Source organism: Lycium barbarum, chromosome 2, assembly GCF_019175385.1.
Source record: "Lycium barbarum isolate Lr01 chromosome 2, ASM1917538v2, whole genome shotgun sequence".
In the NCBI taxonomy this organism is placed as follows: domain Eukaryota; kingdom Viridiplantae; phylum Streptophyta; class Magnoliopsida; order Solanales; family Solanaceae; genus Lycium; species Lycium barbarum.
The window spans coordinates 139,182,324-139,209,217 of record NC_083338.1 but is presented as its reverse complement, the minus strand read 5'-3'; the positions used below and the strand labels follow the sequence as shown (position 1 = coordinate 139,209,217).

Below are 26,894 nucleotides of genomic sequence, written 5' to 3'. Positions count from 1 at the left end.
CATATTCTTGGTAATTTCTTGCTAGATTTTGTGAAAATGGGAACTAAAATCTTGATTAGTTAAAATCTTAGGAATACTGAGTGAGTAATTTGAGTCAAATTTAGGCAAGTTATAATAAATTATGTCGATGAAGACGTTAAATATGTCCTCCCATTTTTTTTTTGGGTCAAATTGGATCAAGGCACGATGAGTTGGGGAGTGTGTCACAAACTCATCCAACTTACATTTCAAATTCGTTTTTTTTTTTCCCTTCAATTTTGCAGCAATACAATTGAGTTGCTATATAAGCTTGTACTATATGATGGAGATAATGAGCATTTTAATATTATATTAAAGTGCCATATTCATTCTCTTTTTAATGACCATAAAGATGTAACCATCTTCACACGTTTTGGTGCCATAACATGGCAATTATTTTTGTCCTTTCACTATCTCATTACTCATATGAATTATGGATGAATGTGATCTTACTTTTTTTTGTAACCTCCTACTCATAATTCACACATATTCTCCATATTTACATCTATTTAATACCCCACTTTTATCCTATTCAATTCAAGGATGATGTTATTAACTATAAATAGTTAATCATCCTAACCTTGTGGTGGAGGAAAAATATTGGAGAGTTCTTGAAAAAGTGAAGATAAAACAAAGCATTTTTTTTATGTCGGAGTTATTTGAGTCACATGATGTTGACGGGTTGTTGTATCATGGAGGGGACAATTCAGAGTATTACTGCTGGACCAGTGAAGATTATACCGCAGTGGGCTTGAATCTCCTTAAAAAGAGCGAGATGCCTCAGCCTGAAGAATATTTATTTGCTTTGTTCTTCGTTTTTTCATTTTATTTTTCAACTGTAATTTGTGGTATATTCACCAACACTATATATAACAACAATAAAAGTGTATTGTCTGCCTCTGTAATATTAATTGTATAATGAATCAGTTCATTTGTTTTACTAGGTTTATGAAAAACTAGAACAATCAAATACTTTAGACTTAAAAAATTGAAATTAAAAGGGCTAAGTGTATCTATCTAAGAATATGTTTTCTAGCTCAATAAGATTTGTAGCCAACATTGGTACCTTAGCTTCAACCAACCAACCAACCAACCTGTGGAGCTAATCTTAAACCTTCGGTTTACGCAAGTCCATGCAATTGTTGTATTCTTCAGCCTTGATTCGAGAATATTAGTGTAAAAAGTGATTCAATGGTAAAAATTTATTTGCACTTGGTATTTAATTTATATCAACCCAATGAATGTTTGATACCTGTCTTTCACATCCACTCTTATCTATAAATTATATTTAATTAATGCATATTTTCACCTTTATCCAATTTAATCATGATAAATCAGTATGATTTGGGGTAATCATCGGATGCAATAAGTTTTTGTTTGACTTTGAGGGTGTCGACTTCAAATTCTTAAATCTAAGTTTGAGATCCCACCCTTTGAGAATTTACACTGAATGCTAAATGTTTTTTTGCGGAAATTATTTAGTGCTATAAATTCAAGACTGCGATAATTTTTCTTGAACTCAAATATTACTGGCAATTGAAATTTTGTCAAGCGGTACTACCATTTTTAGTGTCAATTAATTAGAAGAAGAAACCAGTAAATTAATAATTGGAATTCAATTTTTTTCACTCCCTCTGACTCATCTGTTTCACTTTTTTCAATTCCTATTTTACTTTTATACATTTGCGTAAAAAGAATTACATTATCAAGTGTAACTATGTGTAATCGCCTATAAGGATGGAATTACTAACCGGAAATTTAAGGTAGATAACCTGTAGTTAAACCATGTTAAATTAAAAATTATTTACATTATCGGTGTATATAAATTAAATGCAGAGAAAAAAGAACTTTGTGACCTTCAATATGGGTACGTTCTCCTTTGACATTTACCTTCTCTTTAGTGGTTTTGAACTTTCAAACATCACCCATTACACGTTCAATTTATTAATTTGCACAATACATGATCCGATCGGTTTTGGTTACAATATTCATGTACTTTCTATATTTAAGTAGAAACAACTTGCATTCCTTTGCTTTTCTTTTTTTCCTAGCTCCTTCCCTAATACCTTACATCTGGATTAATTCAATTCTTAAATGTATCTTTTCCTCCACGTGAAAAGTGTTAGTTTATTAACTACTAGCTAGATTTAGTACTATAAAATTTGCAACTATTGTGCGAAGACTTGAACTCGAGTCTCCAACATGCCAATAATATTCTATATATACATATCAAATCGTCTTCTCTGTGTAAAACCCAAAGGTAAAAATTCTTGATTGGCAACATATTCATCTCCCATTGATAATCTCTTGTCCTCTTTCTCCATTTGAAAAATTAGCTAGGCAGATCTGCATAATTATCATATATCGATGACAAAATCCATTACTATTTTGCAAAGTTCTACAGGTATGAACAATGCCTGCAGGTCCCTTTGTAGGTCTAATAGTCTCTCTTTATACAGTACTAGTTTTGGCTTGAAAGTCTTGAAAGAACAGAATCTCAAATGCTTTGGAGGTCAACACGATAGCTTGTCACTTCCAAGAAAAGGACTTTTAACTGGTCACATAATTAAGAGGTACACATCTAAATTGTTTGTTCCCTTATTTGATGAAATGAATTTCCTATGATGATGACATCAGTTAGCTTCAAAAGAATAGCGAAGATTCATATAGCTGACCTTAATTTGTTTGGGACTAAGGTAGTTATTGTTGTTTGATGAATAAACTCTATGTCCTCTTTCTTTTTCCTATAGGAAGTTTGTGGTTTGCAACAATGGTCAACCAGGAGTTCCCTTGCCTTCTCCACCATCTTCAAATCCCTTGTAAGTTTCATATTTATCATATTGATGATCTCCATAAATAAGAATAAAAGAAAAAAGAAACAGTTACCATACACTCAACTGCTCGAATTAACCTGATGGCTTTTAATGATCACTAGATATTTTTTTTTTCTTTCTGAGCATTGTTACAGCAATGGTTGGGTTATTGGAATCCTGTTATCAGCAATTTTACCATTCTTCCGCTACAAATGGGGTTCGTTATTGCTTCTCAAAAGTAAGATTTCTAACCAAAACTTATTACTATTGAGTAGATGATAATCTCATTACAAAAGTCTAAGTTATCAAAAAAAAGCACACTTTAATTACTTAATTATATTATGTCTCGACACTTTCTCACGTGTGAGCCTTATTATCTTTCTTGGCCCAAAAATATGTGGAATTTTACTTTGGGTATCGTAGGGTTTGAATCTAGCTAGTAGCTCTTGCATTCTCTGATACCACGTTGTGTTGTATACATGATATACAACTCATCTAAAAACTTAAATGGTTATAACACACTTTTACATAATTACATTATGCCTCAATCAATTACATCAATGCATATATTTCTAAATTCAACTAATTATTTCCTTGAAGTGCAAGAACGGAAAAAGATAGAAAAGGTTTAATTAATCTGCTGTCTGCACGATCTTTCTCACTTCTTTTCTATTAAAATTGGACAGATAAAGTGGAAAATATAATACAAACAGCAGAAGAGGTAGTAGAAAATGTGGAGGAGTTGGCTGAGAAAGCAGACAAGCTGGCTGAAAACATGGGGAATGATTTGCCAGCAGGCCAACTCAAAAATGCTCTCAAAGCTGTCGAAATTTTTTCAGACGAAGCAGCGAAGGTAGCTCGTGCAACTGATGATTTCATCGATAAGGTATTTATAATTATTTTTCTTAGTTTATTAAGCACCTTAATTCCTTTCTAGTTGCATTGGCCGTGAATTTATGATTTTCATTAAGGGGGGTTTGAAAAATAAAAATATAATATTCTACATTTGAACTTGGAACCTCAAAGTGAATTTTAAAAATTCGAAACGATTAAGCCAACCTCTAGTCTTGTATTTAGGAGATTCAAATTTATATATATAGATAAGAAAATAAAAAAATTACCCAATAAATACAGAGTAATTGTTTGCTGAAGATATTGGGTGAATACCCTCACCCCCTTCTAGATCCGTGCCTGCCAGCTAGAGTATTATTTTCATATTTTACTTTCAGATCGTAAGTCTGATTACTTGTTTAAATTAAATGAAATTCTTTAAACCTGGCAATTGACTTAATCAACTACACAAAAGGAAACTAACCCACGTTAACTTTGAAAATTTGCCTCAAATGTTTAAGAACTCAGTCATAAAGTTGGTATTGTTAACTTTTAAGAATCGAAAGATAATTATCCTTCTAATGAAGTGAAGCTGTCGGATTGACATACATTCTTTTTAACTAAAAAATAATCTTAATCTCTTTTCCAGCCAAGAATCAAACCTGCACAGTTATCGCAGTCTGACTAGACAATTGCCTTAGTATATACTACTTCATATTCCATAATTTTGATAGCCTCATCTTCGCTATAAACAAATACTACTGTAGTGTTCATCGACTATGACTTGAACATAAGATTATTATACTGATTTATCTTGTTCCTTATTGCAAAAGAGTGAAAGGCTAACAGTCTCTTCTTCCCCCCCCCCCCCCCCCCCCCCCCTTAGAAACTTTGCTTTCATTTTAAAATTTCCTTTTCTAACCATAGCTACTTCAATAAATTAATCATGTATCAATATAAAGTTAATCTTGTCCCGGAGGATAGTATTTTATGTTATATATGCGTAACAATTTTAATTATATACAGTCAGACCTCTTCATATAAAACAACGTCCTTATATAATAGCACCTCACTATAACACTAAAAAAAATTCTCCAAACTGATTTTTTTGGTGATATTTTACCTTTCTATAACAACAATAGTATCTATCTTTATATCTTTGTAAATTTAATCCCCATAACAACTATCTCCTTTTTTGTAATGTAATAATTAAACATCTTTATAGAAATAGAATCTCTAAAATTACCAATAATAGATCTAGCTAGAAATTTTAACCAAATATTTTGATATTTTAATACACTATTTATTACAAAGAATATCATATGAATATTTTTTCTTATCCTTACAAGATTTTTCTTCGTACACAAGTGTAATTAAGCTTAGAAATTAACATTTTTTTTCTTAAAAAATGTGCCCACCCATGGTGAATGAGCTTCAATAGAACTCATGCTTTGAAAGTCTGATCAACTGATTTGCTAATACAACCATTGTGGGTGTGTTTGTAAGCAAGGTTTCTTCAATCAAATTCATAGCTAGCACACGGATTAGGATTTAGCAGTAAACCTCTCTATAATAATAGTAAATATTATTTAAATGTCAAATGTTGTTATAGATGTATGACAGTCAATCGCTATAGCAGCCAAAAATCTCATAACCAAAGATGTTGTTATAGAGAGATTTGACTATACACAGATAATATAACAATTTTTTACACGACTAATACATTTTAATTTTTTTTAAAACAAAGTTAAATTAATTTTAACATGTTTAAGCAGATCATTACTCTATTTTTCACATTGTACCATATCAATTTGGGAATTTGATATATAAGTTAAATTCCACTGATATCTTAAAGAGCACAGAACTTAGATCCATCAACTTTATTGAAAAGTATTACTACAAAATGTCTATAAGACAATGCAAATATTAATCTCGATTCAATTTTAGATGCAGGACGACTACGAGGAGCGTAAAGCGGATGGTTTAGCAAAAGAGCAACTCAAAGATGCTGTTCAAAATTTATCAGAGAAAACAGCCAAGGTTGCTCATGCAGCTGAAGATTTGAAAGATAACGTTTGATTAATTCTCTTAATAATAATAATAATCTTAGTTAATTAAAAAGCTTCCTAGCACACTTGATTATTATTTCCCACGTTACCTTTTTAGAGTGCAAGTTTGAATACTTGTTGAATTAATGTTGTAACAAAAATGGAATTCTATAAATCTGGTGGCAATTAACTTAGTCTATAATTTGGCCATGCCTACATGCATGCTTTAAAAAACTTTTGTTTTAGTAGAAAGAAGCTTGTGTTTAACCATCTTTTCATAGAATTAATCATTTTGAGTGTAAAATTAAGATAAAGATATGTGAAAATTTCTTTTAAAATTAGTATTATTTAAATTGACAAATGATTTAAAATATTTATCACGAGAGATTTTATAAGTTAAGTTTGTCAATTCATTTGATTAAAAAAAAGTCACAAGATAGAGAGATGGCAAGTTTACGAGACTTTTGGTCATAGATGTGATGAATTTATAATTATTTTTTTCCCATGTGGCGGGAATAGTTTGGTAAAAATAAAATTTTCGTAAGGGTACTTTTATCCTGAAAATTCTATAAGCAGCTTGTATTTATAAAGAAAAACTATTTTTTCAGCTTCTTTCCATAGCAAAAAAGACAACTTCTACTATATGCAAAAGGACGTATTTTGGCCCAAATATTTGGTCAAACAACTTAATTTTTCAATAAATATAACTATTTCTCTTTTAAAATAAGCACTTGTCATTCACATGCTAAAAATAATACAACTCTTAGTCAAGAATTAATGTTATTGACTTTTAAGAAGCTAAAGATAATAATATAATAATCCATCTGCGCAGTGGGATTTGAATATTAGTTTTAATTTTTTTCTTAAGCTCTTCTCTATCCAAGATCAAGAATCAAACTTGTACAATGTAACTAACGCATGACCAGACAATTTCTTTAATATAAAGACTATAATCAGCTTGTTAGCCTTATCTTTGGTATAAACAAATACCAATTGTTCATCATCTATGACTTGAATATAAGATTAGTATTATATTATAGTTTTCCTAGTTCCTTACTATAGAAGACTAGCATTCTCTTCCTCCTTGTCCTGCAAGAGATAAGAAAATAAGCAATAAAATATGTTTTTTCTTTTCAATCTTCCTTTTCTAACCATACCTACTTTAATAATTTATGCATATGAGTGATTTTTTTTAACAATTAGGTATTTTAAGAGGAAATCACAAATATTTCACTATATAAATATGTTTGGTAAATTTAAAAAGAAAAAATAACATTTTACAAAAGAGTATTAGTTTGCATGATGATAAATCTGATCTAAAATTACCTCCGTGGGCCTTGATATACACCTCTATTTGTGTTGCAATCATTTCATTGTTGAGAAATGAAGAAATAGAAAAGTGGGACACACTTTCATGTATTTCTTCTAGTGCAATTTGCATCACAATATTAAGATAATTTGGTTGATATATCATGCGATTCACGTGTCAAGGAATAAAAATGGTAGTGGAAGTCTACATGATTGACCACTTTTGTTTGAAAACAAAGGATATCAATAATCAATACTAATTTTAATTAGAAATATAATAAGTACGAAACAAAAATAAACCCTATTTTTATTATGTACCTTTACAGAAACTTGGCAGGATTGTGCTATTACTTTTTTGCAATTATTATGAGAAACACGTGGGCTGCTAATTACTAGTAGTAATTCTACCGCTCTTTAATTGTGCTACAACTTTTTTGGTAAAATGGAATCCCACCCACCTCCTAGTTTTTTTTTTCGACACTCCCTCCTAGTAACTCGGTGTGTAGAAGTGCAAATTAAGTGGCAGAGCGTGTGTATGCCAAATTTTTTAATAAGTTCGTTCAATAAGAAAAGTTCAAAGGACAAAACAGGAAATTAATGTTATTTTCAAATAAATTTTTAACAATCCTACTCGGTACTTCCTCACTCCTATATTTCTTCTTATCATGTAGTTATATTTTCTGTCTATCTCCCAAAATTTTTTTTTTTTTTTTTAATCTGGACTCTGTCCAGTCGCGAATCTTGTTATACTGTTCATCTCTTTCTCTTAACCTTTGTTCTTAATAACAGTCTTCTTTAACCACACCCCGGTAACCACGGCCAACATTGTCCTTTATCATTTGAACATTAAAACGACCTCTTTAAAACCTAGGAATTTACAGGTTAATCCATAGAGGTTATTAAAAAGTTAAGAGAATAACCATATACTAAGAATAACAAATTCATGATGACAAGGAAATTACTTAAACATAATATTCATATAATCACAACATAATTTACATAATAGGGGGATTAGTACAGAAAACATAGTAAATAAACTTACATGGTTTGAAGAGGGAGAGAGGTTTCCCTTTCGGGGAACCCCAAAAACTATTTCACACTAGGGGTAGGTAAAAACTTAATACTATTTTACAATAGGAGTTTATATTACAAAGGGTTTTGACTGGGCAAAGGATTGGAACATTTGATGAAGGAGAAGGGGAATATGGAAGTTTTCTAGAGAGAGGTGGTTGGTGCTCTTTTTCGTGATGTCTTTGCTTCTCCGCAAATGCTGCTATTTATAGGCGTCTGGCGGACTTCAACTCCAGATTTCAAAATATTGAAGAATCTTTTGAGTTCAGCCGGGTGCTCTTTGGGTCCCATCGTCACGTGAACTTTTTCAAAAGAAAACTTTATTTACTTGTTTGTTAGCTGATCTGTCCATTTACTGTGGCTGTTTTATTAAAGCTACTTTTAATAAAGCTCTCTTTTTCTGTAAATGTCTTCTAGCCGTTGCTTTTGTTCAACGAATCTTTCAACTGTTATATCCCATTTTAAACGGGTCAAATCGGAGTACAACATATTAGTGATTCCCAAATTATTTAACTTAAGGAGTCGCCACCTAATTATTTTAATGGTGAATTAGGGCACCTAATTATTAACTAAGGTAAAACTAAACTAAACCTCCATTAATGGCCTGCTTAAGTAATGTGATTCTAGGTAAGGGTTCTTGATTATCCTAAAGGGAAGGAGTTAGGCATCCTTTAAGATTCGCTAACTACGATTAACCGGTCAAACTTAGGTTATTTAATTAAGACTAACAAAAATACAAATATAACGTTTTAAATGTTTAGGAAAATAGTTTGTAAATATTATCAAGATTTCAAAAAAAAATAGAGAGTATAAGACTGCTATTTAAATTAAATAAGGTAGTCATTTATAGAAAAGGCTTTAGCCATATTATACTAAAAAAATGTGCTGGATTAGTCAATTTACTAATAGGCATTTGAAACAATTCAATGATTGAGTATCAATTGATTTTTAACTGCTTAAATTTATTAAGTGACAAAATAAGATCAAGAAGGCAATAGACAAATTAACTCCCTACTATTATGTGAAAAGTAGTTTAAAAATATAACTATCCTCTTTTATGAAAAATTGGGCCTTGTTTGGAAAGTAAGGATTTAAATTAAATTTGGGAAAGATTCATCTCCAATTACTACTAGAAATGATCATTTATTACCTTTATATATATAATTAACCATAAAACTTTAAAAAAAGGCTTATAAGATGACGTTAGACTATAATTTGAAGTAGGTGGATAATTTGAAATCGGACTTAATTCTTAATTGGATCACTCAACCCATTTTAAACTTGTAAAAGAGTAATTAAAAGAAACCTTAAACCGACGAAATAGGCTAAATTATTAAACCTTTAAATACGTTATTTCGAAGGCAAACTCAAACTCTAACTACCCATTATCACTAAAACTATCCCCACTAATTCCACTAGGATTCATCTAAGCTAAGAAAACAAAATAAGGTAAAATGTTAGTCAAGCAATACAAATCAAATGCACAAAGAAAATATAGTAGAGGGGATAAATATGATCGAATGGTTCTGGCCCATTTTAGGCCACTGCTGCGATCTGTTTCTGCCATATGGGCTTTGGCCCAGAATCCTTTTTTCTACACTGCGGATAGGGAATTGACTCGATAGGAATGTCACGTTGGGCTTTAGCCCAACACTGAATGCGGAAGAAGACGAGCCCCTTGGACTCATACGAGAGGGTCATGCATAAAAATGAAAGAAAAAGGATTAGTACAGCGGGGATTTACAAGACCCGTGCTTCAAATAAAAATAAAGTAATGGCCGAAACAAAATAGAAACATCACATAAATAATAACAAGACCAGGACTTTGACATACCAACTTAATAGAGCAATTTCAACACTCGAGACAAACAAGTGATTCATGTATACATTACGTATATTTAAGTATACTTCGTATATACACATTCATAAGGATACTTAGAAGCTTAATATTGGAAAGCTTTTGCCCCCGTCTTCCCGATGTTGCAAAAGTTCCAAGGGATTTCACTAATCCCGGGCATGGCTAACACCGGGGAGGGTTCAAGATTAATCCATAATGACCGACTAATCTCCCCATAAATGTATTAACTAAAGTATACTGGTCATATATATAATCAAACATGGAGGGAAAAAAGAAAAAGAAAGTATTATGAAGCTTCGGGTGCACAAGGTCTAATCCTCAGAAAAACAGCAGTTATTAGGCTCAAAACAATAACAATGAACAACCAATAATGCAGCAGCGAATAACAAAAATTGCAGCCAAGAATATAACACTTTGAACCAGCGACTAATTATGGCAGAAAACAGGTTTCAAACACAGTAGCAGATGGTAAAACTCAACAACAGCATGCCTTTAGAGAGTGACAATATTTGGCCTCAAAACTAACCAAAACTTAGTTCAAAATGCCACAACTACCAACTAAGCATAGCAGCCAAAAGTACATCAAGGCAGAAAGATAACTTAGTTCAAAATGCCACAACCACCAACTAAGCACAAACAAAAACAAATAATACTGAACTAAACACACACAAAAAATAACTTAAAGGAAGAAAGATTACCTTTCTTGGGTGCAGTGAACAGGGGCTTGAATCTCGGGTCTACGCTCGAACACTACGAATTTCGGGCTTGCATGCGCTCAGATTCGGGGTAATAACAGGGGCAACAGAAAACAAAATGATTTAGTATTTTTTAATCAATATCAAGGAGTATTGAGACTGAAAACTAATATTTCTTTTGGGGGAAATGAGGCGGCTCAAAACTTATCTCAAATGACTTACGAAGCGCTTATTTATAGGGAGATTTCTAGGGTTTGCTCGAATTCGAAATCTTTGGGCGGGATTTCTTGGTCCAAACGTTCAGATTTTTGTGGGTATTTTGACCACCGATCAGAAAAGAAACAAAGAGACAAAATCCATTCAAGTTTCGTACTCAAAAATAAAAAAGAACTGATAAAGGAGATGGATTTGAACTCACAAATGGCCAAAACCCATTAAGGGTTTCAGATCGAAAAGAAAAGAAAAAAAACAGAAAGAGGGAAAGAAAATCACCTCTTCACGTTGAGCCCTGACGGACATTATTTTTTTTTTCTTAAAATGACCATGCAGGGTCTGTAGGGGCGAAAGGGCCTCTGCTAATTGCCATTTTCGCTTTGAGAAGAGAGAGAGAGGGAGAAGGGAAAGGGGAAGGCGCCACTCGTTCTTTTGCTAGGTTTAGATCAACTGAAGTTGTAATATTTTCGTGGGCTGGGTCGGGTATATTTTAAACGGGTGTGGGCTAGGTAGGTTTAAATGAATGGTGGGCTGGACTGGTCTGAAATATTTGAGGGCTGATTGGGCTCGGATTTGGGCTAATATTGGCTGAATGAAAGAAACAATTTGGGCTTCTAAATTTAAATAAAAGATCTTCTTTCATTAATTATATATTAACGTGTGCTAAAATATTACTTACTATAAAATATATTTATTACTAAATAAAATTATACGATGTCGTAATAGTCGTGCGATAATATTTTAAAAGTTTTAACAGTAAGTAAATGCTATTTTTTAATTGCATAAAATAAATGCGATGTGTGTGTGCATAAGACGGTGATAAAAAATGTTAAAAGTGATCATAATGCAAATCATAATAATAATGGTATTAGTAATAATAATAATAATAATAATAATAATAATAATAATAATAATAATAATAATAATAATAATAAGTAATAATAATAATAATAATAATAATAATAATAATAATAGGCAATGACTATGGTTGGATAATAAACGACGGTATTAATAGAAAGCTAATTAAAATTGCGGCCAAGTATAAATGACTATTCTTAAGCTATTAAGAATATTAAAAACACTAATAAATATTTTTTGGAAGGAAGGCGGGACAAAATTGGGTGTTAACAACTTGTCCCTCTTTGGCCGGTAATGATGAAAGAATTTTTGGGTAAAGACGTTGACTCAGTAGCCTATTTTATCCCGACTAAAGGATTTAGGGGACTAAGGGTAAAGAAAATTTGAGAGGATTACAGCCGAACTCCGGTCTCCGAGTTGCCTACATATCTCGGGTTGCACGAGAATCAGGACGTGTGTAGTTTTGGGATAACTACGACACCTATGAATAACGAGTCCCAATTGGTGCAAATCTTTGAAAATATTGTCCCAGTGTCGAATTGTGATGACACTGGGTATTATGATCGAACTTGAGAATTCTGAAATATGAATGTGTTGGAATGCTAGCGGAATATTTGGGGTTGGGGACGAGCGTTCGAGGTAGACCCTTGACCCTTTTCGGAAAGTCTGATTATCCTTCCCAACAAATTGCCCCAGTTCACTGCCGAAGAAAAAGTTTCACATTGCGCTAAAGCTTCTGCGAAACTTAAACTAGATAAAATAGTTAATAAATAAATATCAGAAGTAAAGCGATGTAACCTTAGCTGAGGCTAATGCAAATGAGGTTTTAGGCCGATGATTCATGAGAATGATGCCTTTAGCGATGGTTAATGAAAATGAGGCCTTAACCAGATATGAAGATGACATTATTTAAACCGAATGATTTATGAAAATGAGGCTTTCTAAGCCGACGTAATGAGTTTTTCCTTTAAAACCCAATGATTAATGAAAATGAGGTTTTTAAACCAACATGATTCATGGTGTAAAGCATTTATACAGTGAATTTTAAAGCATTTATGCGGTGCGTGTGCATTTGAAAGCATTTATGCGAAGCGGCCGAAAGCATTTGTGCAGTGCGTGTGCGGTGTTTCTTATGCAAAGCATTTGAAGGCAGTTATGCAATGCATGTGCGGTGCATTTGAAAGCAGTATTACAATATATGTGCAGTGTATTTGAGAGCCTTTATGCAGAGCATTTGAAGGCATATGGTGAAAATGCATGTGCGGTGCATTTGAAAGCATTCATGCAGAGCATTTGAAAGCGGCAGTGATATGCGTGTGCAGTGCATTTGAAAATAGCAGTGCATTCATGTGCGGTGCGTTCGAAAGCATTTATGCATTGCGTTTGCAGGGCATTTGAAAGTAATAGTGCAATGCATGTGCGGTGCGTTTGAGAGCATTTATGCAGGGCATTTGAAAGCAATAGTGCGTGTCCAGTGCATTTGAAAGCATTTATGCGAAGCATTTGAATGCAATAGAAAATATTTGTGCGTCGATACATTTGAAAAATCATTTGTAAGACTTAAGCATTAATTTATCGCAAATTTTGAGAATTATTGACACTTGAGAGGCATAATTTTTATAAGAAAGCTCAAACCGCTCGATGCGCAGTCCTTGCAAGGCTGTAAACATTACATATTTCAGCTTTCGCAATTTGGAAATCTGCATTCAAAGAAAATTTGTAAGTTTGGGGAGGGGGGGTTGATTCGCGTTGACTTTGAAGATCCGGCTCTTGACGCTTCATGCTTCCAACTTTGTCTGGACTTGTAACCTCCGCCTATTTCTAAGTCTTGGCCAATTAACAAAACTATTTGATTTAAAATATTATTTAAAAAGGAAATATGCATAAATTATGGTAAATATATATATAGTGATAAATAATTTCTGTTGAACTTGGAACTGTGACACATTGTGAAACAAAGCGAATGCCCTTTCTCCGAAGTCTTTCCTTTGTCTGATGACTCTGTTGACCATATACTCTTTCATGTCTCTCGATGTCGTCTTGCAATGATGCCCTTAAAATTGTCCCAGTTTCTGGCATAGGAGGATGTTGAACTTTTAATATGACAAGACCGAGCCTTATATAGGCTGCCTACGTATCCCACTAAGGAAATCAGGTCAAGCGTAGTTCAAATTACAAGCAAAATAAAATTGAGGTTTTCTAACAATGTGATCGAAGCCTATGCAGGCCGCCTACGTATCCCACCGTGGGAATCAGGTCAGGCGTAGTTCATGTTACAAACAAGTGAAATTTTTTGGAAATTTCTATCCTAAAAGCCCAAACCCGATATAAGTTTCTTACGTATCCCGCCGAGGGAACGTAGCTTTCATTACATAGAAAGACATTACATATAAAATAAACGAAAAGCTCCTAAATGTAGTATCTCTTGACGGCATCTGCATTGATAGCTTTCGGCCACACCTCGCCATCCATTTCTGCTAAGATTAATGCTCCTCCAGTCAGTACTCGATGAACCATGTAAGGCCCTTGCCAGTTAGGTGCAAATTTTCCCTTAGCTTCATTTTGGTGTGGGAATATGCGTTTCAGCACCAATTGCCCCGATTTGAATTGTCTCGGTCTTACCTTCTTCTTGAAAGCTTTGGCCATTCTGTTATGATAAAGTTGTCCATGACAAACTGCATTCAACCTCTTTTCATCAATGAGCATCAATTGTTCATATCGATTTTGTATCCACTTGGCATCACTCAACTCAGCTTCTTAGATAATTCTCAAAGATGGTATCTCTACCTCTGCAGGTAACACCGCCTCTGTCCCATAGACCAAAAGATAAGGCGTTGCCCCAGTTGAAGTCCTTACAGTGGTTCGATAACCGAGAAGGGCCAATGGCAATTTTTCGTGCCAATGCCTGTAATTATCAATCATCTTCCGTAATATTCTCTTGATGTTTTTGTTGGCTGCTTCAACTGCTCCATTCATCTGAGGTCTCTATGGGGTGGAATTGCGGTGAGTAATCTTAAATGTTTCGCAAATCTCATGCATCAGACCGCTATTAAGATTAGCTCCATTATCTGTTATAATCGACTCAGGGATTCCGAATCGACAGATGATGTTATTGCGAACTAAGTCTGCCACCACCTTCTTTGTCACTGACTTGTGCGAAGATGCTTCTACCCATTTTGTGAAGTAGTCGATGGCTACCAAAATGAACCTGTGTCCATTTGACGCGGCAGGCTCGATAGGACTAATGACATCCATGCCCTAAGCTGCGAATGGCCACGGAGAACTCGTCACATTTAATTCATTTGGCGGGACTCGAATCAAATCGCCATAAATCTAACATCGATGACACTCTTGCACAAAACGAATACAGTCTGATTCCATAGTCATCCAGAAATGGACAGCTCGTAGAATTTTCTTAGCCAGAGTAAAACCATTCATGTGAGGCCCACATGTACCGCCATGCACTTCTTCAATCAACTTGGCCTCTTCTTTGGCATCGTCACACCTTAATAGTCCTAAATCTGGAGTCCTCCTATAAAGGATTTCTCCATTTAGGAAAAAGTGGTTTGCTAATCTTCGAAGTGTTCTATTCTGAACACTAGTTATGCCTTCTGGATAGTCTCCTACCTTGAGGTACTTCTTAATGTCATAGTACCAAGGTTCTCCATCAGGTTCTTCATCTATACAGAAACAATAAGCTTGCTGATCGTGCACATTCACCTTGATAGGATCTATGTAATTCTTGTTCGGGTGCTGAATCATAGAGGACAAGGATTCCAAAGCATCAGCGAGCTCATTTTGAGCCCTTGGAACATGTTTGAATTCCACCTTGATAAATCTCTTACACAAATCTTTGACGCAGTGCAGGTCCAGAAGTATCTTCACGTTCTTAGTGGTCCATTCGCCTTGTACTTGATGAACCAATAAGTCAGAATCACCTATAACCAATAATTCTTGTATGTTCATATCAACGGCCATTCTGAGTGCAAGAATACAAGCCTTATATTCTGCCATATTGTTGGTGCACGGAAACCTGAGCTTTGCTGAAATTGGAGAATGCTGGTCTGACTCCGAAATTAAGACTGCTCCAATGCCAACTCCTTTGGAATTTGCAGCCCCATCAAAGAACATTCTCCACCCTGGATATTCATCTGAGATATCTTCTCCGACAAACAATACCTCTTTATCCGGGAAATAAGTCTTAAGGGACTGTATTCTTCATCTACGGGATTTTCAGCAAGATGATCAACTATTGCCTGCCCTTTGACAGCCTTTTGGGTAACATATACAATATCAAACTCACTTAGAAAAATTTGCCATTTGGCTAACTTCCTAGTAGGCATAGGCTTCTGGAAGATATACTTGAGTTGATCCATCCTTGAAATGAGATAAGTAGTATATGCAGATAGGTAATGTCTCAACTTTTATGCAACCCAAGTCAAGGTACAGCAGGTGCGTTCCAGCAAAGTATATCGGGCCTCATAAGGCGTGAACTTCTTGCTCAAGTAGTATATGGCTTGCTCCTTCTTTCCCGTTTCATCATGTTATCCCAACACATATCCAAATGCATTCGCTAACACGGACAAATACAGTAACAAAGGTCTTCCTGCTTTTGGAGGCACCAAAACAGGCGGATTAGACAAATACTTTTTGATTCTCTCAAAGGCTCGTTGCAATCTTCCGTCTATTTGGTAGTGACATCCTTCCTTAATAATTTGATTATTGGCTCACATACTACTGTCGATTGTGCTATGAACCGACTAATGTAGTTGAGACGACCGAGGAAGCTCATCACGTCCTTTCGACTCTTTGGGGCAGGCAAGTCTTGAATAGCCTTTGTCTTTGAAGGGTCCAATTCTATGCCCCTCCTACTCACAATAAAACCCAATAGCTTCCCGGCAGGAACACCAAATGCACACTTTGCGGGATTTAATTTCAAATTGTATCACCTCAACCTGTCAAAGAACTTCTTCAAATCCGTCAAGTGATCTGAACTCTTTCGTGACTTGATGATAATATCATCCACATAGACTTCAATCTCCTTATTGATCATGTCATGAAAAATGGTAGTCATGGCTCTCATATAGGTGGCACTTGCGTTCTTGAGCCCAAAAGGCATCACTCGATAATAGTATACTCCCCAAGGTGTGATGAACGCCATTTTCTCGGCATCTTCTTCATCCATCAGAATCTGGTGATATCCCGCGAAGCAATCAACGAATGACTGCAACTCATGCTTCGCACAGTTATCAATAAGTATGTGAATTTTTGGGAGGGGAAAGTCATCTTTCGAACTAGCCCTGTTGAGATCCCGATAATCCACACACACCCTGACTTTGCCATCCTTCTTTCGTACAGGCACGATATTGGCTAGCCAAGTGGGGTACCTTGTAGCTCGAATGACCTTTGCATCAAATTGCTTGGAGACTTTTTCCTTGACTTTTAAACTCAAATCCGGTTTAATGTTTCTCTTCTTTTATTTCACCGGAGGACAAGATGGATCAATAGGCAACTTATGCGAAACAATGTCTGTGCTTGGACCCGGCATATCATCATAAGACCATGCGAACACGTCTATATATTTTCTCAAAAGGTTGATCAATTCTTCCCTTTGCGACAGAGTTAAATGGACCCTAATCCTTGTTTCTCTCACTGTTTCTGAATCTCCCAAGTTTATGGTTTCTGTTTCATCCAAATTTGTTTTTGGATTATTCTCAAAATGTTCAAAATCCTTAGTGAACTCTTCAGGTTGCATGTCCTCTTCATATTCTTTAGAGTCTTGTTCGGCATTTACTATGGGCTCACTTGTTTCATTATGTGTCACATTCACAGTATCAGCAGATTTACTAGTTTGATTGCTGAAAAATAAAATAAAATTAATTAAATAAAGACGAAAAAATAGAAAAGCATATTTTGGATTTAATCTTTCAAAAGTTTGGAGGCAAAACACAACAAAAGCATAAATACGATTCAGGCCTCAATTTTGAATCGTGTTGTTTCATCAAATACTAATACAAATCGTCTACCAAGACTCTCGGAGAACCGGGGGCGGGGTACAAGTCTAATTGTTTAAAACATCTCCAGGCTCAGCATCCCAGATAGTTGGAGTTCCAGGGCAATCATCCAGAACCACATTGCATTCAGCTTCCTCCTCGGCAATGAATAGATTCTTGAGTCCTTCCACGAGGTTGTCTTCAGCAGCTTCTTCTGATACTTGGGTGACAAATGCCTTGAAAAATAACTGATTCAGGAGAGGAACAGGCTTTAGCAAGGGGATATCACTTTTTCTTTTGAGACTAGCCAGTGAGATTTCTTCAAGAGTGGGCTCGTATCTAAGACCAAAAGTATCCTTCTGCCCGGGTAACTGAATTGGTTCCACTATTCCATCCAAGTTCACTCCAAGACCTCGACCAGGCTTGAAACCATTTTTCAACATTTCCCAAGCCGCCATCATAAGCACACGTGGCAATTTTACCCTTTCAGCTTGCGTGGTACACATGATTTCCTTGATATGGAAGACAGATCCATCCAGCCTTTCTACACTTTCGATAACAGGAATTGAGTTTTCGGGATAGATCGGATTGTTGCCTTCTCCATGGATCACAATTTCCTGCTGATTCCAGACAAATTTCAAATTTTGATGCAGGGTAGAAGGAACTGCACCAACCATATGGATCCATGGTCTTCCTATCAGCAAGTTGTAGCTAGCGGATATATCCATTACTTGAAATTCCACCGTGAACTCCACGGGTCCAAATTCCAATGCTAAGTCGATTTCCCCTACGACACCTCTTTGAGCTCCGTCAAAACCTTTAACACTCACGTGACTGTCGTGAAGTTTCCCGATATCAATTCCTAAAGCTCGGTGAGTAGTGACAGGACATATGTTAATAGCTGAACCTCTATCAATCAACACCTTAGAAATAAACTTGCCCCTGCATTTGACTGTAATGTTCAATGCCTTGTTGTGCCCCAAACCTTCAGGTGGCAACTCATCATCATGAAAGGAAACTTTGTGGGCTTCGAGGACTTCTCCAACCATGGCTGAAAATTTCTCACTAGAGGTCTCCGCTGGAACATAAGCTTCATTCAGTACCTTCACTAAAGTGTTCCTATGAGTTTCAGAATTCATCAACAATGCCAATAAAGAAATTTGGGCTGGTGTTTTCTTTAGTTGTTCGACCACAGAATATTCCTTAATCGGCATTTTCCTCCAGAATTCCTCGACTTCAGCCTCGGTCACAGCCTTCTTTTGGTCATTTTCTTTACTCGGTACTCCTCGTGCTACCTCTTCGGGGGCATAACACCTCCCAGATCTAGTCAATCCAGCAGCAACAGTTTCTATAACCAATTTTCCTTTTGCTTTGTTCCTTTCATCAGATGGATAATTTCAAGGAACTGCTTTGGTGTTGAAAGAAGGTGTCTGAGCAACTAAGGTCGTGATCCTAGGCCTTGGAGTAAACACTTCCACCTCAATTGGTGCTCTTATTTGAACTGTGATTATGGGAGCAATAAAGGCTAACGATTCAACCTTTTCCTTTTTTTTGATCGGTACAATAGTCCCTTCCAAATCACAATCTTCATCAATGGTAATCATGTTCATATTTGCATCACCATGATTGGGCAGAGGATTGTTTTTTATATTTGGGAGAGATATTTTGAACTGGATGACTCCTTCTTTGATTAATGCCTCGACTTTGTCTTTGAGAGTAAGGCAATTTTCAGTATTATGTCCGGTAACTCCTGAGTGTTACGCACAATGTTTAGCCCCATCATACCATCCAGGAAGGGGATTAGAAACTCTTCCCTCAATTGGTTAGAGTATGCCCGCGGTTCTCAACCTTTCATACAATTGGGTTAAGGGTTCGGCTAATGGTGTGTAAGTTTTGGTTGGCTTTCTTTCAAAGTTTGGGCGAGGTTTGGGTGCATTTTGTGGGCGGTTTTGTGGTTGGTATTGGGACTGAGGCGAGTAAGTTGGTTGGTATTGTGATGGGCTTTGATGGGCAGGTGCTCGGGGTGGGTAATATACTGGCTGGGTGTGGTAAACAGGATAGGGAGTGTGTAGAGGTTGATAATAAGGCTGAGGGGCTTGGGTGTATTGGCTGTAATATGAAGGCTGGGATGAAGGGTATTGGTAGGTTAATATCTGGTTTGGTCTTCGTTCCTGGATGGTCATGACCGCGGACACTCCATCCCTCTTCTTCTTAGCTGAATCTGATTGAATTGCCTTGTTTGTTTCTTGCAAGGCTGCCAAATTTGTGATTCTTCCCGTCTTGATACCTTCTTCTATGAAATCTCCCATCCTAATAACTTCAAAATTTTTTTGCCCGATGACACTTATCAGTCTTTCATAGTATGTTGCGTCTTTTAGAGATTGTACAAAGAGCGTCGTCATCTCACTTTCCGCCATTGGGGGGTTGGACCTTCGCGGCTTCTGCTCTCCAACGCATAGCATATTCTCTGAAAGTTTCTGTTGACTTCCTTTCCAACTTCATCAAATAGAATCTATCTGGGACAGTCTCAGTGTTAAACCTGAACCTATCCATGAATTCTTGCGCCATTTCTCCCCAACTATGCCATTTCTGCGGGTCCTTGGCATGTGTACCAATCAAGTGCTTCTCCTGTCAAGCTCCTTATAAACAGCTTCATCCTAATGGCCTGATCTTTTCCTACTCCAACAAGCTTATCGCAGTACGATCTCAAGTGAGCTCGAGGATTTCCTTTTCCATCAAACATGTCAAATTTTGGCACCTTATATCCAGCGGGCAACTCAATGTCAGGATGAATACACAAATCCTCTTATTCTAGTCTTTCACATCCCTTGTGGGTTTGGATGCTTCTAAATGCTTCCTTCAGACTACGAATCTCCTTCGCCACATTCTCGTCTGCTTTCGCCCTGGCTTCCCTTTCCATCTCCTCATAAGGATCAACCTCTGGATGCTGCACAGCTTGCAATTGGGTAGTGAAAGGTTGAGCTTCTGCTACATATACTGGTGGCACATACTGCGTGTTATGGTTAGCGGTGTGTGCCAATGGTATGTGTTGAGTTGTTTGGTAGTTTTGGGTAAGTGGGGTAGTTTGGATAACTGAAGGCTGTGGAATATATAGCGTGGTGAAAGGTAGCGGATTGGCCTGTCGAAAGTTAACTTGTTGGGGGTTGGCTTGTTGCGGTTCATTTTGTTGCGAGATGGTTTGCTGTTGGTTAGTTTGTTGTGGGATGGTTTGTTGTGAGTTAATCTGTGCTGGGATGGCTTGTTGTGGTTTAGATTGTTGTGAGATGGTTTGTTGCATGTTAGTTTGTTGCGGGATGGGGGGTGAATTGGTAGTGCTTGGATTAACTGTGTGAAGCGGAGGGTTTGAGGGAAAGGGCTGAGGGGCGGGCGAGTCAACAGGCGAAAAGGATGGTGGGATTGTCGCACTTGTTCTTTGTTCATGGTGAGAAGTGTTGAGGGTAATGGACAGGTTGGTGAGATTTCGCAGTTGCTCAATTTCACTTTGCATGTTGGTCATTTGCTGCATCAATTGGGCGATGAGTTCATCATTCCCTCCTCCCAAAGCCTCAGGTTCGTCTCTTGGAACGGTGATAAGTCCCAAGCCAGTCTGTTCGGATGCCCCTGAATCATTCATATCGGTGGATGCTCGTTGTTTTGACCTTGTGAAGTACGGGTGATCCGCCAGCTCGCAGTCAGCACGAATCAACCTTTAGGGGGAATAATCAAAATAAAAGAAAACCTTCAAAAAATGAAGAAAACTGCGTTAGTATACTGCGAATGATTGCTGCTTTAAATAATGTGAACATTTGATAAATAATGTTGAAATCAACATATATTGCATAGCAAACAAATCACATAGTAAAAGAGAAATCTAGCAATCATAACGCTACCTATTATGCATGGGACCTCTTTTGTGCCAGAGGTAGGCCTAACGCGGATCTGAAGGATAAAACATGTAATTATACGTCATCCCAATGTGCTATTAATTGAAGACCCCCAAAACATACAATGTTTGAAAATTTAAATCCTGGTACAAAGGAAATTATTACAACTACTACTTGACTTTCATAAGTTAATTAACATGAGGAAGGCCCTTCGTCATTCTTGAGCCTCTTGGTTTCTTGGATTGATTGACCGATCTTCCGGCGATTCTGGATAATGTATGACATAGCCAGAACCCCTTCCGTTTTGATGCCTTCTTTGATGCAAGTGTCTCCTTGCTCAGCTAGAAGTGTATCTAATTCTTGCATGCTTTGCTCGTAATTAAGTGCCTGCTGCTTCCATTTCTTTGTCTCCCTTTCTTTTTCCTCAAGTTGTGCATGGTGCTCGGCTTCAGAGACAAGATTTTTCTTACGCAGTTGCCGGAGTAAGATATGTGCTTCTGCTTCTCCATCCTTAATTCGTCCCCTCAGGCTAACGCCGAGTTTGATTGATCCTTCCAAGTTAGCGGTCAGCCACTCCAAATAGTTATCATCACATCCAGCTTGGTATCTGTTTGGCTCAATTGACTTTGCTTTCATGGTTTCCCTCTATTTCCACTTGCTTATAACTTCTTTTGCAAAAGGAATTTTCCCCTCTTTGTAGTCGGCTCGATAATGATCCATGTCTGCCACTAAAGGTATGTTTTGTTTTCTTCCATATTGTGTTAAAACTCTCAGTGGGGCATAAGGTTGCAAGCCTCGAAGTCCCATCAAAACTAAAAATGGTACGATCTTTGTACGAAACACCAAACCCTCAGATGGAAACCAACCGAACATCCATTGAATTGAATCGTCGTTCAAACGGCTAAGAAGTCTTACCCACTCTTCTACACAATTTGGCTTTTCAAATGATCTATTAGTCAAAATAGCACCTGGAACATGTCCAAGAATGTGATTTTCACCCGTCGGCTTTCGAAATGCTAGACTTCTGTCGACCTTTTGAAGATGTTCCATTAGCCAAATTTGTAAAAGCAAGTTGCATCCCTCAAAATACTTGTACCCGTGCTTGCAACGTCCTAACGCTCGATAGATATCTGCCATGACCATAGGGACCACAGTGTAGTATTTTCCTTCAATGCCACCAAATAGAGCTTCTGTTACAGTAATGAGTCGGGTGTGAATATCACTTGTTGTCCCTTTAGGGAACACCATAGTTCCCAAGAAACACACTGCGAAAGCGAAGCACCATTTTTGTTTCCAAGAGTCATGCGAGAAAAATTCATCTTGATGATTGGTGAAACTTTGTTGATAGCCAAATCTATGATACAAGTAATCAAATGGTATCGTAGACCCTTGTAAACATTCTACGCCCTTACCCTTCCTGAATCTGAAACTATCAACAAATTCTTTTGGTAAAGGTTCCTTTGGAATAATCATGCCACAATTTTTCCATTTTTTCTTCTTATGTAATAAAGCTGCATTTTCCACATAGCCACCTATTTCCTCTAACAATGGAGTCATTTCATTGTTGCCGAATCTAAACACGACTCTCTTCTCATCCCAAAACACAGTTGCCGCCTCGATGATGTCTCTACATGGTTGGATGTCCATTAAAGACGGTAGGTGCCCTAGTGCTCCACGTACCACCCGTCGTCCGTAGTCCCCCAAATCAATCCACCATGCCTTTAGTTGAGGAGGAACGCTCAAGACCATGCTAAACCTTGGGTAAATATTGTGCTGACTCATGGCTACCTGCGTTCACAATTGGTTAGTTCTACCCATTACCTATTTAAATAGCACATGGTCCACATAATACACATGTTTATCCTTCAAATCAATGCACATAACGTGATAACCGTCGCTTGGGGTCATAGACCCACTCGGACATTTGGACGAGGTTGATTAATGGACTTAATACACCTTGGGTATTAAGCCTCCTAGGTTTGCATGATGTATGTCCTTAAAGAGGGTTTTGGTTTAACTCTATCTTAGGCTGACTAGGAGTTGGTTTCCTACGACACAAGGCTCCCCCAAGTGGACAACTTGGGAGTGAAAAGTTCGTGGCTGTCGACTGCACCGCCGATCGACTAAATCCACAAGATCGATCCAACTAAAGGGTGATTTAGTAGTGCACGGCCGCGAACCGCAAAACCGTTTTAAGTGTGTGAATTTGTGTGAATTTTTCAGGAGTGGAGGAAGTATGAGCAGAATGTCAATTTAAGGAAAGCAATAACATATTATTACATAGAAAATTTCACATAAGGAATAAAACAATAATAAAAAAAACACTTAAAAGCACATAAGGGAAAAAGCGACAATAAAGGCAAAAATAAAGAAAAACAAACAAAACATCCAGTAAATTAATTATTAACCTAAGTCTGTTACGGTTAGAACCTAAAATCCCCAGCGGAGTCGCCAAGCTGTTATACCCATTTTAAATGGGTTAAATCGGAGTACAACATATTGGTGATTCCCAAATTATTTAACTTAAGGAGTCGCCACCTAATTATTTTAATGGTGAATTAGGACACCTAATTATTAGCTAAGGTAAAGCTAAACTAAACCTCCGTTAATGGCCTGCTTAATTAATGTGATTCTAGGTAAGGGTTCTTGGTGATCTAAAGGGAAGGGGTTAGACATCCTTTAAGATTCGCTAACTACGATTAACCGGTCAAACTTAGGTTATTTAATTAAGACTAACAAAAATACAAATATAACGTTTTAAATGTTCAGGAAAATAGTTTGTAAATATTATCAAGATTTCAAAAAAATGGAGAGTATAAGACTGATATTTAAATTAAATAAGGTAGTCATTTATAGAAAAGGCTTTAGCCATATTATACTAAAAAAATGTGTTGGATTAGTCAATATACTAATAGGCATTTGAAACAATTCAATGATTGAGTATCAATTGATTTTTAACTGCTTAAATTTATTAAGTGACAAAATAAGATCAAGAAGGCAATAGACAAATTAACTCCCTACTATTATGTGAAAAGTAGTTTAAAAATATAACTATCCTCTTTTATGAAACATTGGGCCTTGTTTGGAAAGTAAGAATTTAAATTAAATTTGGGAAAGCTTCATCTCCAATCACTACTAGAAATAATCATTTATTGCCTGTATATATATAATTAACCATAAAACTTAAAAAAAAAAAAGGCTTATAAGATGACGTTAGACTATAATTTGAAGTAGGTGGATAATTTGAAATCGGACTTAATTCTTAATTGTATCACTCAACCCATTTTAAACTTGTAAAAGAGTAATTAAAAGAAACCTTGATGACGAAATAGGCTAAGGCCGGAAATCCTTGTGTATTAATATATGCTCCATATATTCCCAGGTACTTCTTTATTATCAGACAAACATGACTACATGCATATTAATTATGAAAACCTGACTACATGAATATTAATTATGATAAGAAATAGACAGCTTTTATGCATATGAGTGATTTTTTTTAACAATTAGGTATTTTAAGAGGAAATCACAAATATTTCACTATATAAATATGTTTGGTAAATTTAAAAAGAAAAAATAACATTTTACAAAAGAGTATTAGTTTGCATGATGATAAATCTGATCTAAAATTACCTCCGTGGGCCTTGATATACCTCTATTTGTGTTGCAATCATTTCATTGTTGAGAAATGAAGAAATAAAAAAGTGGGACACACTTTCATGTATTTCTTCTAGTGCAATTTGCATCACAATATTAAGATAATTTGGTTGATATATCATGCGATTCACGTGTCAAGGAATAAAAATGGTAGTGGAAGTCTACATGATTGACCACTTTTGTTTGAAAACAAAGGATATCAATAATCAATACTAATTTTAATTAGAAATATAATAAGTACGAAACAAAAATAAACCCTATCTTTATTATGTACCTTTACAGAAACTTGGCAGGATTGTGCTATTACTTTTTTGCAATTATTATGAGAAACACGTGGGCTGCTAATTAGTAGTAGTAATTCTACTGTTCTTTAAATGTGCTACTGTTATAAAATAAAAACTATAAAGTAAATACACAGAAGAAATATGTAGAGAGAATATGTAGAGAGATATCAGATTATATTCCTTCTGCACTTTCAACATTGCATCTGTGCATCCAATTTATAGGAGCAACAGGACATGGGATGTTTTGGGATATTTATAACTTAATGGATATCCACTACTTGGGATATTTATAACACTCCCCCTTGGATGTCCATTAATAGATGATGTACCTCGTTAAAACCCTATTAAAAAAAAACCCTATGGGAAAAAGTCCTAATGAAGGAAAAAGAGTGCACATATCTGGAAATACGCTTTGAGAGCTGCCTCATTAAAAACCTTACCAAGAAAACCCAATGAGACAAAACTTGGTTAAGGAAAAAAGAGTACAACGCGTATTTCACTCCCCCTGACGAAGACCAAGATTCAGATGTCGGAGTCTTCGCATTCCAATCTTGAATATCATCTTCTCAAGAGTTGAAGTTGGCAAAGATTTAGTGAACAAATCTGCAGGATTGTCACTTAAACGGATTTGTTGCACATCAATATCACCATTCTTCTGGAGATCATGTGTGAAAAATAACTTTGGTGAAATGTGTTTTGTTCTATCTCCTTTTATGAAACCTCCTTTTAATTGAGCTATGCATGCAGCATTATCTTCATATAATACTGTGGGTATTTTTGTATCACACTTCAAGCCACATCTTTCTCTGATGAAATGTATCACTGATCTCAACCACACACATTCTCTACTTGCTTCATGAATAGCGATTATCTCAGCATGATTTGAAGAAGTAGCAACAATGGACTGCTTGGTCGATCGCCATGATATAGCAGTACCTCCGCATGTAAACAGATAGCCCGTTTGAGATCGAGCTTTATGTGGATCAGATAAATAACCGGCATCTGCATAACCAACAAGATCTGTACTACCTTTGTTAGTATAAAACAGACCCATCGCTAGTTCCCTTCAGATATCGCAATATATGCTTAATTCCGTTCCAATGCCTCCGTGTAGGAGAAGAGCTATGTCAGGTCTTGTAGCATTAGCAAGATACATAAGTGCACCTATTGCACTAAGATATGGTACTTCAGGACCAAGTAGCTCTTCGTTTTCTTCCTGAGGTCGGAACGGATCTTTGCTCACTTCAAGTGAGCAAACAACCATAGAAGTACTTAAAGGATGCGCATTGTCCATGTAAAACCGATTTAAAACTTTCTCAGTATAGGCAGATTGATGTATAAAGATCGCTTTTGCGAAATGTTC

At 36.2% G+C, this 26,894-nt stretch overlaps 1 protein-coding gene across 1 annotated transcript; it reads left to right on the top strand.

Moving 5' to 3' along the window:
* The first annotated feature begins 2,202 nt into the window (after positions 1-2,202).
* LOC132627577 (uncharacterized) lies at positions 2,203-5,904 on the top strand. The gene is made up of 5 exons (XM_060342988.1): positions 2,203-2,591; positions 2,769-2,837; positions 2,987-3,069; positions 3,518-3,717; positions 5,610-5,904. Exons 1-5 carry the CDS (start codon positions 2,386-2,388, stop codon positions 5,739-5,741), a joined length of 690 nt encoding a protein of 229 aa, XP_060198971.1. The 5' UTR covers positions 2,203-2,385; the 3' UTR covers positions 5,742-5,904.
* The last annotated feature ends 20,990 nt before the right edge of the window (positions 5,905-26,894 follow it).

Bases quoted from the DNA above. Each gene is read 5' to 3' on its own strand.
- LOC132627577 (XM_060342988.1), top strand. From the start codon at position 2,386: ATGACAAAATCCATTACTATTTTGCAAAGTTCTACAGGTATGAACAAT. The intron at 2,838-2,986 runs GTAAGTTTCATA...GCATTGTTACAG, and splicing joins CCACCATCTTCAAATCCCTT to CAATGGTTGGGTTATTGGAA. The intron at 3,070-3,517 runs GTAAGATTTCTA...AAAATTGGACAG, and splicing joins TTCGTTATTGCTTCTCAAAA to ATAAAGTGGAAAATATAATA.